At 49.3% G+C, this 15,574-nt stretch overlaps 1 protein-coding gene across 6 annotated transcripts in view; it reads right to left on the bottom strand.

The window, feature by feature from the left end:
- PLXNA4 (plexin A4) overlaps positions 1-15,574 on the bottom strand; it is a 427,913-nt gene that overhangs the window by 331,443 nt on the left and 80,896 nt on the right. For all 6 annotated transcript variants that reach the window (XM_038556478.1, XM_038556477.1, XM_038556480.1 and 3 more), the window contains exon 3: positions 13,572-13,754. In XM_038556478.1, coding sequence (XP_038412406.1) covers positions 13,572-13,754 — 183 coding nt within the window. The remainder of the gene's footprint in view (positions 1-13,571; positions 13,755-15,574) is intronic.

Raw genomic sequence — 15,574 nt, 5'->3', positions numbered from 1 at the left:
GCCAGAGACCGTATGAACATCGTCGTGGTTGAAAGAAGAAAGAAAAGTTCTACAAGCAACTTAAAATTGACAGCATCTCTTCAAGTAAAGATCCTGAGGAAAGCTGCAAAGAGAAATTGTGACCCTGGGCAAGAATGCACACCTGGAAGCAGGTGTTAGGACAGCACAGGAGGACCCCGAAGGTAGAGGCAAGGTCAGGCCTGGGAGCACAGACGCGTCAGAGGAGTCAGACCAGAGCCCCGAGCCAACGTCCCATCACAGACACACATGCACACGCTCCTGTGGCACGGGGACATTTGGAGAAGAAGCAAAATTAGTTCGGATCGTGAATCATTTATCCTATGGTGGCAAAATGAGATTTCTTTTCTGCTGTTCTTTTAATTAAAAGTCAGCTCATAAATCAAAGACCTTGTTTCCAGGCTGCAGGAGATGGTAGGAGGGAACCCAAGCTCAGAGCCGAGGACGGCCTGCCCGTGCCCCCTTCTCACCCTGGTTATTCACCCATTCGAGGGCCTCACATGTCCTAGCCGCTCAGTGAGGGGCCAAGAGTAGCTCAGCTGAATGACATCGTTCCCCTTCCTCACTGGGCTTCTGAAGTTCTGCCAAAGAGATCTTGAGCACAGTTAAATCTCACAAGGACTGGTTAGTGCATCTATTTGGAGCATCTGAGGTTTCCCCTACAGGCCCCGATCTCTGGAGACCTTCCACAGTCCTGGCCTGGGTTCACCTGGGCATTTCTATCCATGGGTTTCGGAGACTCTTCTTGGAAGTTTTTTTTTTTTTTTTCTTCTTGGAAGTTTACTAAGCATAGAAAGTCATCCGTTCCTCACCATCTTCTTCATTTTTATTTTTTTCCCTCCTGGTGACTCAAAGACTGCTCTGCAGATGGGAAGTCCTGTTATCCCCAGCTCCTTCATGAGAGAGGCGGAGGGTGCATATATCAATATTCTCATTGTTCAAATAAATAATTTGTCTGAAATTGGAAGTGCAACCAGAAACACAGCTGAGATCTCCCTGCGGTCAATTCCAGCTCTTCATGTAATATGCAGGCCTGGTTCCTGACCATTGAGAGGCACAGGCAACCCCAGGTGCACACCTGAACATATAGACATGGACCCGGACATGAAGACTGCAGGGATGAGTGTGGGATGCAACAAGGTGGCACCCAGTGGCTCCTTTTTCTCCTTCTTGTCCTTCTCTGGCTTAAGAGAATGGCTGCCATGACTACTAGGGAAGTGGATGTTTTCCCATCTTGGAGCTGCTCCTCACTGAGGCACCTTCAAGTGCTGTGTGTACACATACTCACCTGCCTTCATACTCTGATGGGACACAGGGACAAAGGAAGGGAACCAGAATCTACCCACAATGGCCTTCCTCTCACTGTCCCCACCCCCACCCCAATCCAGCAAGTCCCCTCCCCGCGCGTGTCCCTGGACAGAGAGAGTCTGGACAAAAGCAAAGGTCCCCTTTTCTCCCGTCCCCAGACCCAGGGCCCTCAAAAACAATCAAATTTAAAACACAGAGATTAAATTATCACTAAGCTAATTATGGGAATCACACTTACACTGGCTGCCGGGAAGCGAGGTCAGCAAGCAGGAGGCATTAAAATGAAAGGCAGATGCAAGAAGCACTTAAAAAAGCATCTGGGAGACTCATTACCCCCCCCCCAACACACACACACACACACACACACACACACGGAGGAAAAAGAGCCCACTCTGATGTCTGAAATGCTGTCCATCTGGGCAACAGTCAGCGCGTTTGACAGCTAAATAGCTCCACTCTGTCATCATCTCGAAGCCAAAGTGGGCGAGTCAGAGGTAAACTGATTAGATGGTGTGCTGCTAATTTCCCAGAGAGAACACGAGGGAGGGGGAGCGCAGCCAAGGAGGGCACAGGGGACGAGCCCCAGGCTTGAGCGCAGAGGAGGGTCTGGTACCTCAGTGCCCACGTACAGGTACATGTGGGGATTCAGCACATGTGCATGCTGGTGACGTGAATGTGTGTGGGTGGAGGGGGCACACAGTCATGTGCATGTGGGTATATGTCTTATCTACCTGGAAATAGAAGGTGGAGAGCCTAGAAAGGACAAGCGGGCCCCTCCTAGCGCATTTGCAAAAGGGCAAACTCCTCACGAGCTTTCCGTGATTGCCAAGGCCCTCACAATCACTGCCACCAGCTCAGCCATGAAAATACTTAGCATTTTCCCCAGTTATGGATGCTCGATGGCTCTCATGCATCATCAGTGTGATATAAGTTTAAGACGTGTCTGCCAAAAAATTGGCAGTCTACAAAATAAGTTTGAGAGCTAAAAAAATCAATGTTTTCCAAACCAATCTGCAGGACGGCTTCCTCGGCTCGGAATTCCAGCTCTGCACTTCTCCTGCCTTTTCTAGAGAGCAGTGGATGGTAGGGAGCCCTGAGAAGGAGGCCTGTGAGCTGGCCTTGAGTAGGTAGTCAGCGGGAACCAGGGTGGGTTCATCGCCCAGAGGAATGGAACTCAGGGGCCAGAGGTCCTGCCTGTGTCCAGAATGAATTTTGGAATTCACAGTTAGAAAAGCAGAGTTCAGAGGGGGAAATGCGGGAAGTTTAGGGAGTTAAGTTACTCAGGGAAAATGAATTTGGGAGGCTCTATTTAATTGCAGGTAAGAGAAATGATTGAATAAATTTGGATAATTTAATTACCTCCAGAGACCTCTGCTGGGCACAATCCGATCTCCGTATGTAAAAAAGTACCCTCACTCTTACGGACAACTGAATGCAAGGAAATACAAACATTCAGAGCCTAACTAATGGAAGGACTTGAACAACTCTAGTTTTGGTTTCGGGAGAAAAAGCAAATCACAAGAAAACCAGCTGATAGAGGGTTTAGGTCTTTTTTTTTTTTTTTTTTTTTCAAAAAAAAATCTCTAACACGATGTCTGGGGGTTGATGATATGAAGTCAGTCATATCCTATATTCCTCACACATTTTCTCCAATATTAAGGCAGAAAAGACCAAGCTCTTTAAGTCAAGATGCATCTAGCACATTACAGATGACCAAGTTGATATTTCTTGACTCAACGTTGACGATCGCACTAATAGTCTTTCCGGTAAACTGTGTTTTGACAAAATGTTCTCTGCCCCTCTCTCCCTCCCTGCCATACACATCCACATGGGGCCATTTCCCGTGGCAGATTCCTACTTCCCACACCATTCACTTTGGTTTGACCAATAAAATGTGAACAGCAGTAATGGGTGCTCCCTCCAAGGGGCGGCTCTAACAGTCGTCAGGTGGCTCTGCTGCCTCTCTCTTCCTTGCAGCAGAAGACTGGCATGTCCCAGACTGAGGGGCTGCTCTTCAGTCTCTGCCCCAAATATACCACATGGAGCACAGCCACCGCCCAACCAGGGTGCGCGTGACTGCGAGCTGGAAATGGCCTTTATTGTGGTCCAACTGGGAAGATTTAGACACACTGGGTCACAGATCCAGCTATATTAATTGCCCATTTTTTATGTGAAGAAAATAAACTGCTTTCAGAAGTTCTCGGTTATAGAGTTTGGAACCTCTGATGGACTATGATAAATCAAAACAGGACTTGGGGCACCCTGGGTGGCTCAGCGGTTTAGCACTGCCTTCGGCCCAGGTCGTGATCCTGGAGACCCGGGATGGAGTCCCATGTCGGACTCCCTGCGTGGAGCCTGCTTCTCCCTCTGCCTGTGTCTCTGCATCCCACCCCCTCTCTCTTTCATGAATGGATAAATAAAATCTTAAAAAAAAAAACAGGACTGAATAAAAACTCAAATTGATAAAATGGATACATAATGTATCCATTTGGGGAACCCATTCTCCCATTTGAAAAAGGATTCATTGGCTGCCTTTGATGAACTCGAATCTCTTCCACCAAAGCCCATGCCTTTCCATTGGAGAAAGAGCTCACAGGCTAGTGGAGGCAAGAAGTAGCGTGGGCACTTCCAGCATCCCTGTGGCCTTGGTGCTGCCCAGATCACGGTGGGGTCAAGCGTCCCCAGTGGCCATTGGTGGCACTTAAAGTCAACGATGTGCAAGTTCAGGTCCACCCAGGGCCTAAGCTGATTCTATCCGAAAAACCTCACGGGATCTAAAAGAGATTTACTCTGAAAGTGAAGTTTAAAATGTGCTTTCCTGGGGCTCTTGGGTGGCACAGTCGGTTTCAAATCTGACTCTTGGTTTCAGCTCTAGTCATGATCTCAGGGTCATGGGATCGAGCCCCTTGGGTTCAGGCTCCACACTCAACAGGGGGTCTGCTTGAGATTCTCTCCCTCTGTCCCTCCCCCCACTCACATACACTTATGTTCGCTCTCTCGCTCTCTCTCTTTCTCTCTCTAAAATAAGAAATAAATCTGTAAAAAATAATAAAATGGATGAATAAATCTTTAAAAAATAGAAAATGTATTTTCCTCTCTCACATCTGGCATGTCTGAGGGAAGGCCCAAAACAACTGTGATCATAAAGATTAAATAAGCTAGTCCATGTACGCTAATCTGAGCCATTTAAGATATTATTACATACAACTTTTTAAAAAACTTGTATACCCATCATAAGAAGTCCCCACAGAGGAGTCCTGTTTCTGGTAGAAACTCATGGATAAATGCTTATGATCTTTTGGGGGAGGCTGAAGAAAATGAACAGAATGATCACTGGAGGAAATGTTGGGGAGACAGCAGAGAGCCTGAACTAAAGAAGGGGAAGGGAGGGGGCTTCTGAATGATTCTCCAGGAAGCCAGAAAAGTTGGGACCTGGGGAGAGGCACTGGGGATGCTGTGTGTTTCAGTAGCCTGAGAAGAAGGGAGGGTCTATGGGGTCGGGAAGACCCCTGAGCCAACACCCACTGCTCTCACATCCACTCCTTGGCCCTCTTTTCCTGATGGGACCCATGTGGACAAAGCAGGTCCCCACCCCACTGTGCCAGCAACATGGGATGTGAAGATGGGCTCTCACTCCTCATCTTTATGAGCCTTGGCTTCTGCAGTGAACAATGGAGATAATGCCACCTGGCGACGGGCATCCAGGGGCGGCTTTGGAGGAAAGGGTGCCCCTCAAGTCACTGTCCCTCAGGCCACCAAACCTAGGAAGGAATTGTGGAATCAGGGCTGCCCCAGGTCTCACTAGCCTCACAGTGGTCCTGGGTGAGTTGATCAAGATAATGTTCATGAGGAGATACATGTTTGGCAGAAGCACAATACTACATAACGACACCGAGCAACAGGCAAGAGCTGAGAGGTGGCAGTGGACAAAGGCAAGCCCAGGACTGAGGACACGGCCAAGAAGCTCGGGCTGGGGGGATGGACATTTAGGGAGAAAATGAAGGCAAGCCGGGCTGGACGGGGGAGGTGCTCAAAATGACCAAGCGTGGTAAGGAGAGGGTGTCATTAGGTCCTCGGCCCCACAAGGCTTGCAAAGCAATTCTGGAATCTAAGGAGAAGCAGCCATCATCCAATGAGCAAAGACAGGGGCCCTGGATGACCCAACAATGAGAAAACCCATCAAGAACCTCTACACACAGTCCCCAGGCTGTGGGGAGAGAGCACGCGGGTGAGAAGCTAAAGACAAAGGAGCGCCCGAGTGCGTCCTAGGCAGCAGGTCAGTGGCAAGTGGAAAAGCACAGCTTGTCTGCGTCCCAGAAAAGCTCCGGCCCTCCCCGAGGCCACCGCCCACTCTGTGCAGGCTGGGGCTGCAGCAGGATGGCTCCTCCAGAGGGAAACCGTGGAGAGCTGCCATGTAGGTGGGCATCCCATTGTTTCTCAGGTGGGAGGCTCTTCGTTGGCATTTAAAGGTAGCCAGGGCCCTTAAGGACTCAACCGGTGCCGGGCCAGGGCTGAAGAGCTGAGCTGGAAGGCAGTGGGGCCGGGCTATTTATAGCAGGGTCATAGCCGGGGGCCACAGGAGCCTGGGTGAGGCAACTGTTCTTTTTTTCTCTTCTTTTCTTTTCATTTCTTTTCTTTTCTTTTCTTTTCTTTTCTTTTCTTTTCTTTTCCTTTTTTTTTTTTTTTTACCCAGGACACAGATAGATAGGCTTGGAGTTGTTTTGGATAGATGGACCTGGCACACTCATAGGACAATTAAAGAAGGGAGCACCTAGACACGGGAAATCGGTTATAACCTAACCACCCGGGGTTCCAGCACAGGGCCCTGAGCCTGCACTGGGGCAGAGGGAACGAAAGGAAGTTTCTGACCAACAGGCACACTGGCCAGGTGCAGGAGGCCAGGTGACCACCTCCTCTCCCAGTTGGGGAGGTGAGGTTAACCCACAGCCTGAGAGCACAACCTCAGTAGAGTCCCAGATGTTACCACATAAAGGAGTCAAGGGCAGACCTTAGGTCGAACCATGTGACCCTGGAGAGTTAGGCAGTCTCTTGGCTCATGTGTTAAATGGAGGTTGTAGCATCTACCCCAAAGGAAATGCTGAGGATTATGCACGTAAAATGCCCAGAACAGGAACTGGTACTCACCAGACGTTCAAAGCACTAGGGTTCCCTTCCCATCTTCTTTCCTGCCAGCTCCATCACTAGGAAAGGGAGCCCTTCCTAAGGAAGGAGGTGCTTCCCAATGGGGACAAAGCCGGGAGCCATAGAGTCTCCGGGCTGTGCCCCTCCTTGCACCACAAACAGATAACTGGAAGTCTAAGAGTACTGGCTTGGGTGCCCTCGAGGATGCAGAAACGGCCGTAGTGTGGTGAGCAGCCACTAAAAGGGCCGTGGCCCCTGCCTCTTGGTATCCAGGCCTAGGTGGAAGCTGGAAGCCCCTCATCCTGAAGGGAGGCTGGATCATATGACAGTCCCAAGGAACGAAATACAGCAAAGGTGACAGGATGCTACCTCTGAAATTGGGTTTCAAAGAGATCGACGCTTTCAGGTTGCTCGCCCTCTCTTCTCTCTCTCAGCTGCTGTGTTGTATGAACGGCCGTCATGGGGGGGTGGTCCACATGGTGCAGCCAGTGGGGACCTGAAGCTTGCCCACAGCCACAGGGATGATCTTAGAAGTGCATCTTCCCCCTACCCAGCCCCGCCTGCCTCCTGGACTAGCAGTCTGTCAGTAACCCCAAACTAGAACCACTCAGCTAGGCCCTGACAGGATGCCCAACCACAGAAGCTACGAGATAACAAATGTTGTTTTGGTTAAGCCCCTACATTCTGGGGTAACTTGTTCTGTCCCAGTGGATAAGCAAGGCCCCTGTGTCATCCGGGGCCAAATAGAAAGCACCAAGTGACTACAGCACACTTGAGAGAGCTATTTTAAAGGTCCCCCTGAGAAACGAACTAGGGATGGTGGAAGGGGAGGAGGGTGGGGATGGGGGTGAATGGGTGACGGGCACTGAGGGGGGCACTTGACGGGATGAGCACTGGGTGTTATTCTGTATGTTGGCAAATTGAAGACCAATAAAAAATAAATTTTTTATGAAAAAAAAATTTTAAAAATTAAAAAGGTCCCCGTGAATGCCTCTACAAGAAGCCAAAGCTGCTGAGAAACGCTCCGTGACACCCCCAGGCGGCCAGTCATGTGGCCACATTCACAGAAGTCCCTTGCTAACAAGGAGGGACTCTCAGCAGACACCCCAATCAGAGCTCAGCCCACAAGTCCTGAGTCTGTTCAGCTGCCACTACCTTTCCCATCAAAGTGGCTGAGGAAGTGCAGTGATTTCAGGCAATGAAGACCTGCCCCTGGTCTTGCCCTCACCGAGTGCCTTCACCGCTGCGGACTCAAAGATACTGTCTTCCTCTGATATGGGTCCTATCAGATGCAAGCCCAGCAGTAAGAGGCCCTTTACAGCTGGGGGCCCCATCCTCCCCTCGCCTCTGCTCCTCCCTCTTCCTCTGGTACACCATGTCTTTCATCCTTTCCCATCTTTGTTGTCTTGGTTACATGGCCAGACTCCTGATATGCTGCTAGTTTTCATTTTAATGATATGTTCTTGTAAAGCACAATATTTTACTTCACTTGCATGTGTCACTGGATAAATTCTTCCAGCGTGTCTGGCATTTGAGCATCAGCTGACTGAGTGCGCTCTATGATTTGGGGTGTTTCTGCAGCACTCTCTTCCATCTTAATGCCTTTGCATTTTAATTTATGATCAGGATCACTCTACACAAATGCATACACACACATATACACACACATATGATTCAAAAAAGTGGCACACGTGTATCAATAAATCTTGAATTGGCAAAGCTCATTGAAGACTATCTCCTTAAATCATGTGCACTATTAATGATCATTTGGAATATAAAATGACAAGCGTTCCCGAGGTAGTATTTTCTGGGGATCTCAAAGTGTGTGTTTCAAGAGGTTGCCAGGAGAAAGAGATGATGCCCCAGCTTATGGTGTCAAGCTGCTCTAAGAGGGGCTGAGGCCGAAGCTCCATGGTGAGGACACCTCCCCATGCCTGGTCAGGTCTGCTCTGAGCAACCACCTGAGATTCCCCCAACCAGGGACATGCAGGGACAATGGGTGGGCCCAAGGGAAAGTAGTGAAAAATAGCAAGGGGCAGGAAGTGAATGCCAGTGGGGATACACTTATATAAAAAGGATGATTGAATGAAGACTTAATATTGCTCAAGAATATAAGACACGCCCTTGAGGACATTGACCAGCTTAGGCCGCCCTCCACATCTACCACATGCCGCATGGACAAAATGGCTTAAAACCCAGCAGGGAAGGCTGCACAAGTAGGAGATGGACCAGAGTGGGCAATTGGCATGACGTGAGGTTGGTCTGAAGGCCAGCCAGTCTTGCGGTCCCCAGGCTTGAAGGACTAATGACAGAAAAGCCATGTCTTGTCCCCCCTGAGATGAAAGATGAGTAGAAGGGGCACGGCACCCCTAAAACATCTGTGGTGCTCTTCTGTCTGTAGCATCTTCAACCTCAGCTCCTCTTCACTTACCCCACACCTTCAGATCTACACAGGCTTCCTACACACCTCTGTTGGAAGAAACTCGTAACAGAGCTCACTGACCAAATCCTGCCCCAGATCATGCACCTCTGCTCTGATCTCAGGATCCCCAGGCAAGTTGGAGTTCCAACATTACATCTCCATTCGATTTTGTGATACCTTCACCCGTTTGGAGTCCTATCAATGGAATGAATTTCTTTGTTAAAGTTGATTCAAACTTCCAGGGGATTGTTTAGAATTCTCAGATACATTTAGGAAGTCGCAAAGCAGTGGCTACACATCTCTGATCCAGTATTGCTCTGTGACTTGAGCATTGCACACACACAGAGCATCTATTCCCTAGAACTTATGGTCAGAATGATACAGACCCAGGTGGGTCTCCCTCCACCCCACCCCACTTCTGTTTGGTTGCCCTTCTGGAACCGTGGAACACAAGCAAATCAATTTCTAAATAGGCAATATCAATTTTGATGATGTGCATAATAATTCCCAACGGGAATGATTTTTAAGATACCTACTCCTGTGTACTCTCCCTGCTGACACACGCTGAGTCCCTGTCAAGGGAGGCTGCTGAGGCTTGGCATGTCACACACAAGGGTACATACCCTCCTATGGGCCAAGAGTCGGACCAGTCCGAGTTCTGCATAACCAGTCTCCACAGAGTGCTCTGCCCCTTAGATGTCAACAGTTTAGCCTAGTTAAATACTCAGGAACAATGCAATCACAAAAGGAAAGGAGCCATCACACCTCACGTGGAAGTTTATGATGTTTTGGCTCACAATGAACATTAGTCTCTCCCACTAATGTCAGGCAGTAAATTCACTGCCGAACAGCAGCTATAAAATATGATCACTTAGTGGTAGGAATGCAAGAGGCAAGGAAAGAGCCAAAATATTTAAGCAAAGAGATTTTTCTTCATCTGAGGCAACACTGGCCTCATTACCCCAACTCAGGACAGAGATTTTCTTGTTTCCGCAGACACTCTACAGCAGATCAGGATAGTATTCGCCTTAAGACTTTTTTTAACCAGGAGTTGAAATTTTAACAGTCTGTGTGTTATTTCTAAGTTCCTAGGTACTTCCTGGTGACTGGTAGCATTTATATGCCACATTGCTTAACAGTACTTGCCTATAACACTAGCCATGGAAAAGCTGCCAATACCTGCCACACACACACACACACACACACACACACACACATCAGAAAACATGAAAGACATCCAAATTGGCACTTTCCTCACCTCCTTTCCCTCTGCCTCATGTGATGTGTGCACTAAAGGAGTGAAATTATGGTCATCAGAGACAAGGTTGCAAATGATGGGGACCCACACCTTTCAAACAAAAGGAAAAGTCAGTAATTTTGAGGGCAGCCTATGGATAGCTACAGTCTAGCTCTCAGACCCCTGAAACCCACAGCAAACCCCCAAGCCCTCCCACCCACCCTCCCCACCTCAAGTCTCTTGTCGTATTGCAAAGAACTCTGCACGGCCCTTGATACACACAGGAGATTATTACAGGGCTCAGGGAAGACAACTCTGTAATTACGGCTGCAGTGTGATTTCCATTATTCTCACCCCCTCGTTTCAGTAGCTCACAAAACTTCCTGCAAAAATCCTCCTGCAGCCCCAAAGCATTTCGTGGCTGGGCCTCTGCCCAAAAGGTGAATGTGGTCCGATAACCTCTGGGAAAAGCGATACAAAGTTATGGCAAGGAAAGGGGAGTGGTGCTCAGCGAGCAGGGTGGTGGGAAATTCTATTGTTTGGAAAAAATAAATAAACTGGCCTTTGCTTTTTATTATTTCAAACAACAGACTCAGCAGCCCAGCCTTCCTTTCCCAACTCACACTGTCCCCTGGGCCAACTATGCTGAGTCTGCAGCAGCAGTAGCTGGGTTCCAGCAAAACTATTAAAAAGGCTGCCACTCTGAGCTCATGGAGCAGAAAGTTTGGCTGCCCCAACGGCCCGGCTTTCCCCAGGAGGGCCGCTGGCTCATTCCCCCCACATGACCCTCTGCTCTTACCTCTCAAATGTTTATGCTTCACCAATCGCCCCATTGCTCTGGAAATTAAATGGAACGTCCCAGGTGGCTGGAACAGAATTGTTCTTACATCAACTCCCCAAAACAATGGGAAATGCCAGTCCAAGGTTTATAAAGCCCCAAGCCTCCTGGTCAGGTATTGCCTGTCGTTGCAGGCCTGGCTGAGCTCTGGGGACACTTGAAGGCAAGGCTCTGCCTACAGCCTGCCCTATGGGCATTGTCTCTGTGCACTCTGCGTGCCCAGACCCCCGGAAGTGTCCTCAGCCCACTGTCATGGACATGCGCTGCACTCTGACCTCCCCATCAGGGGCCTGGCTTCTACGGGTGCAAGAGAGCCAGCCCCACTGACCTCGATCCATCCTCTGACCAACAGCGCACATTTGCAGGTTGACTGTCTTGGGTTTACAATGCAACCATGGCCAGGAAACATGTCTCTTTTGCTCCCCCAAGAGAAAATAACTGTCTGTTCTGTTATGTGCACTGAACTCTCAGTGTTTATTTCACTGACACCAGCTCAGACAATGACAAAAAAAAAAAAAAAAAAAAAGCCTCCTAAGGATCTACTCAGTCTTGCCAGCAAGTAAGTGATCCTATGGCCCAGGGTAGGAAATTCAGTGGGTGCGAATCTTTTAGCACATTGGGGTAAGTTACTTCTCCATTGCACTGAGATTGGGGTCTCTAGAGAAAAGAGTTAAAGCACCCCAAATCGTCTTGCTTACTTTCTACTCCCAATAGTGCTTATTTACACATCAGGTCAGGTGAAGCAGGTCATTGTATGAACACCCTGTGGGAATGCCTTTTGTATTTAGAACTCACTTTCCTAGCAAACCAAACTCTCCGAATCATAATAAAAAATGAAATCCTCTGGGCATCCAACAGAAACACCTCGAGACCCCTGCTCCAAAGTCTGGGCTCTTCCCTCCTCTCTTGATACCGAGGCTTATGGGACACAATTTCAGCCAGTTTGGATACCTGACTCCCAGTTCACGGAAAGCTGGAAGCCAAGGACAGAGGGAGGAGGAGAGACTGGAGTTGGCCCAGGCTGCTGACAGCAGCTGGAGGTGATGAGACGCGTAGACACATGTGCACTAGAGGGAGAGGCAGAAGACAGCACCATCCAGGTAGGAGTCATGCCAGGACGACACACCAACACCTCGCACACGGCAGCCTCTCGGGTTTCCACGAGTTTCAGTTCAACGTGTGAGCCAGAATCACAACAGGCCAAGGCAGCCACAAGACTTAACATAGTCTTCACAGAAATGCGGGGAATTAGGAAATATAGTTCTGAAAGCTATGGAGATGATGGTGAAATTAGTCATTCATTTGACACGGAAGGCCCTCCACGACAGTTCCACGGTTAGCTCTCTGGGCAGCACCAGATGGTGGCACGCCGCCCGCATCATCCTGGTGGCGCGTCATGGCACTTCCCCAGCACATGCTTCCTCTTCCAGATACTACTCGTGTAACTACACCCCACACATCCCCCCACCTCACACACACACTCTCCCTGCCTTTCCCCCTCCCTACTCTCACACTCCAGCCCCACTGCCTGTTCCAAGAGATGTCGGATTTAGAGAAAGAAATGATTGCCAGGCTGTTATATAGTAGGATGGGAGAGTAGGCAAAGTCTTCCAGATTTGCCCAGAACATGTCCCCTTGACCACGTGGCGCTAATACCCCAAAACACAATGAAGAGAAAGTAGAGTTCAAAACGGTTTCAGATCGGGTAGTGCCCAGTGTGAATCACACAACATCCAGAGAATTCCATGGGAAGCCTAAATTAGACAAGCAGGATTTCCACATAGATTCACCAATATTTCCCTGGGATGAGACTGAAGTGCAATTATCAGCCAACACAAAACAGGATATACTGCTTAGTCTTAGGAAGGCTTTGGATCCAATCAAGCCGGGGCTCTCTAGGGCACCAGCTCCAAGTCACTGAGATGAGAAGCCTGAGCAAATGTGGCTGAGAGAAGAGTCCTAGGTGGAAGGGTGCCCCCAGTGCTGCTGATGGGCCAACATCACCCTAATACCCTGAGGCCTGAAAGCTTCTAGAGGATGAGGAGGAAAAGCTCATGTCCAGGTCATACCATTCTACTCCACCTCAAGTCATTTCTATGCCCTCACAATACCCACAGTTTCTTCATCCCACCATCTGACTCTCAGTCCCGACAGCAGCTCCAGCAGGTCCTGAACTTTCTTTTATCTGTTTCCCCGCACGGATTCCAGATGGATGCACCAGTCAAAAGGACTGAAGCAAGAGGAACTGGCACATACCTTGCCCCTGTCCACCTTCCCCAACCAGTGCCCTTCAAGAGCCATTGCTGCAGGGCACAAACCCAGGCTGGCCAGAGCACACCCTTTAGGATGGCCGGGTGAGGCTGCAGTAACTCCGCCATGTGCACACCAGCCCTAGGAAAGAGGTGAATCTGCATGCTCACCCACTGTGATCCCCACAACAACCTTCCACACGAAGGCAGAGGAGGGACAGGGCATCATTCATGACCTCAATAGCAACTTATCTGCTTAGCTCAAGCTTGTATCACTTGCCCATTGGGGCCAAAGTAGTAAAACAGCATGAGATAATATCCATGCCAGTGGGAAGAGATTGCCTTCGCAGGTCCTACCTTCTTCAGCTTGCCACTTTTGGTGCCCACGAAGGCCAGAGAGTGATTCTTGTAGACATACGCGATGACGGAAGTCATGCGGTCCCTGTCCTCCGTGAAGACGGGAATGCCACGCACCATCTCCGACACGCCCAGGGGGGCATTCATATCCAGGCCACAGAAATTATCATCAATGGTTAAGAGCTGAAAATTTAAAAGGAGGAAAATTAGGAGGGAACATCAGGGCAATAAGCAGGAGTACCGAGTCAGGGAATGGCAAGGCTAGGAGAATCCTCTTTCATGGGAAAAAATCAGATCCAGAGAAACTAGGTGGCCTGTCAACAGTCAACCTAAGTAGTTGGAAGGACCATGGCGAAAAAACACAGATCCCTAGAGTCTCTTTCCTCTGCTGGCCTCCGCGGCCTCTCTGCCCCACCTCCAACCCCTCAGGGCTCCATCTTGGTAGCTTAGATCGTCCATCATCGCCATCACCCAGCAAGCCCTGGGCCAGCACCCATGAGCAGGGGCCGCTCCAGACAGCTCTCCTCCGGAATAAGAGGGAATGTGGCCTCCACATTATTATTATTATTATTATTATTATTATTATTATTATTGAGGAGACACTTATTATTGAGCAGACACACAGATGAGGACTCTTGAGTGCAGAACAGAGAACTAGAAACATTAACATGTGAGTGACAATACCATGACAGAGGCATGCACAGGCAATCAGTTGGGGAGAGAGGAATAGAAGTAGAAGGTTCATGAATGAACTCAACAAGCCACAGTGGTGCCTCATGATGCCCCATCTCAGATTCCCTGTTCTGTTTTGTTTTTTAAAGCATGGGGGAAGATGGGCCACCCAGCATTCCCCACGGTGTCTTCTGTGGAAGTCAAGCCCCCCAAGGATGCTCTACCAAAACAGGGCTCCTTGGCAAATAATTTTGTACTGAAACAGTACATTCCAACACCACGTGAGAGGCTCCTAACGATTAGTTACAGGAAAGATCTGAAAAGTCTTTTCAGGAAGAAATATGTTTAACATTCCTTCAGCCTTTCCTAAGCACTGTAGTCCCTAAAAATGACTGGAACGTCTACGAGCATTCCTTAAAGAGAATATCCCCTGGATACCCTGTGTGACACACGCATCCAACCTTTTGCTCCTGAGTCCTGGACACTTTCAGGAGTCCGGGAACCAACAGAAAAAGCCTTTGGACCATTTCACCACTGTGTTTCTGGTGAGTCTCTCCTTGTTTTATTCCAGCCTCCCGGATCCCCATGTGAGCACAGGGTCACAGCCGGGTCTGTCCTTCCAGGGAGTGGAAGGGACCTTGCCACAGCTGGCGCAGAGCCCCCAGCGTGCCCATCGAGCAGCTCTGGTCTGGCACAGACCTCTCCGAGGCTGCTCTAGGAACCTACGCTGGCTATCCCTCCCCTCTTTCTCAGAAGAACTGTGTGGCCTTAGAAGAGTTATTCCATCTTCCCTGTGCTTTTATTTTCCACTCTATAAAGATGAAGGAAACAAGGCCTGCTTTTTGATGGGTTTCCATAAAGTCTATAGAGCTCACGCCTGTAAACGTCTTTGGACTTTTTAGAAAAAGGAGTGAAATAAAATCCAAGGTGTCATTTTTTTAAAGGCTTCAATCCAGCCAAAGGAAAAGGCATCTGGAGAAGCAGCAGGCAAGCTCTTGCCAGAGGAGCTGTGTGTAAGTGGCCAACTCTGAGTTTTCCAGAGACTCAGAGGGCCCCTCAGCTCCCTCGAAGGATGGCGGCTGGGGTGATGGGCATTGTCCACCTCAGAGAAGACAACATGCTGAGCATCTAAAACCTCTCTCTGACCTCTCCCCTTCTTCTTCTCATGGGGGCAGTTGGGGCAGAGCTGGGGAGAACAGGGGGCAGGCCCAGCAGGCCACGTGCATAACAGATGTCTGCACCACACCTTTGATCCCCTCTGGCCTTTCTTGCGTGGTCTGGCCCAATAGCCCAGGCCAAACACAACCCCCAACCCCTCCCCTCCACCCCCC

This window comes from Canis lupus, chromosome 14 (genome assembly GCF_011100685.1).
Source record: "Canis lupus familiaris isolate Mischka breed German Shepherd chromosome 14, alternate assembly UU_Cfam_GSD_1.0, whole genome shotgun sequence".
NCBI classification, from domain to species: Eukaryota; Metazoa; Chordata; class Mammalia; order Carnivora; family Canidae; genus Canis; species Canis lupus.
Note: the sequence above shows the minus strand (reverse complement) of the source record. Positions and strands in the feature narration are given on the sequence as shown.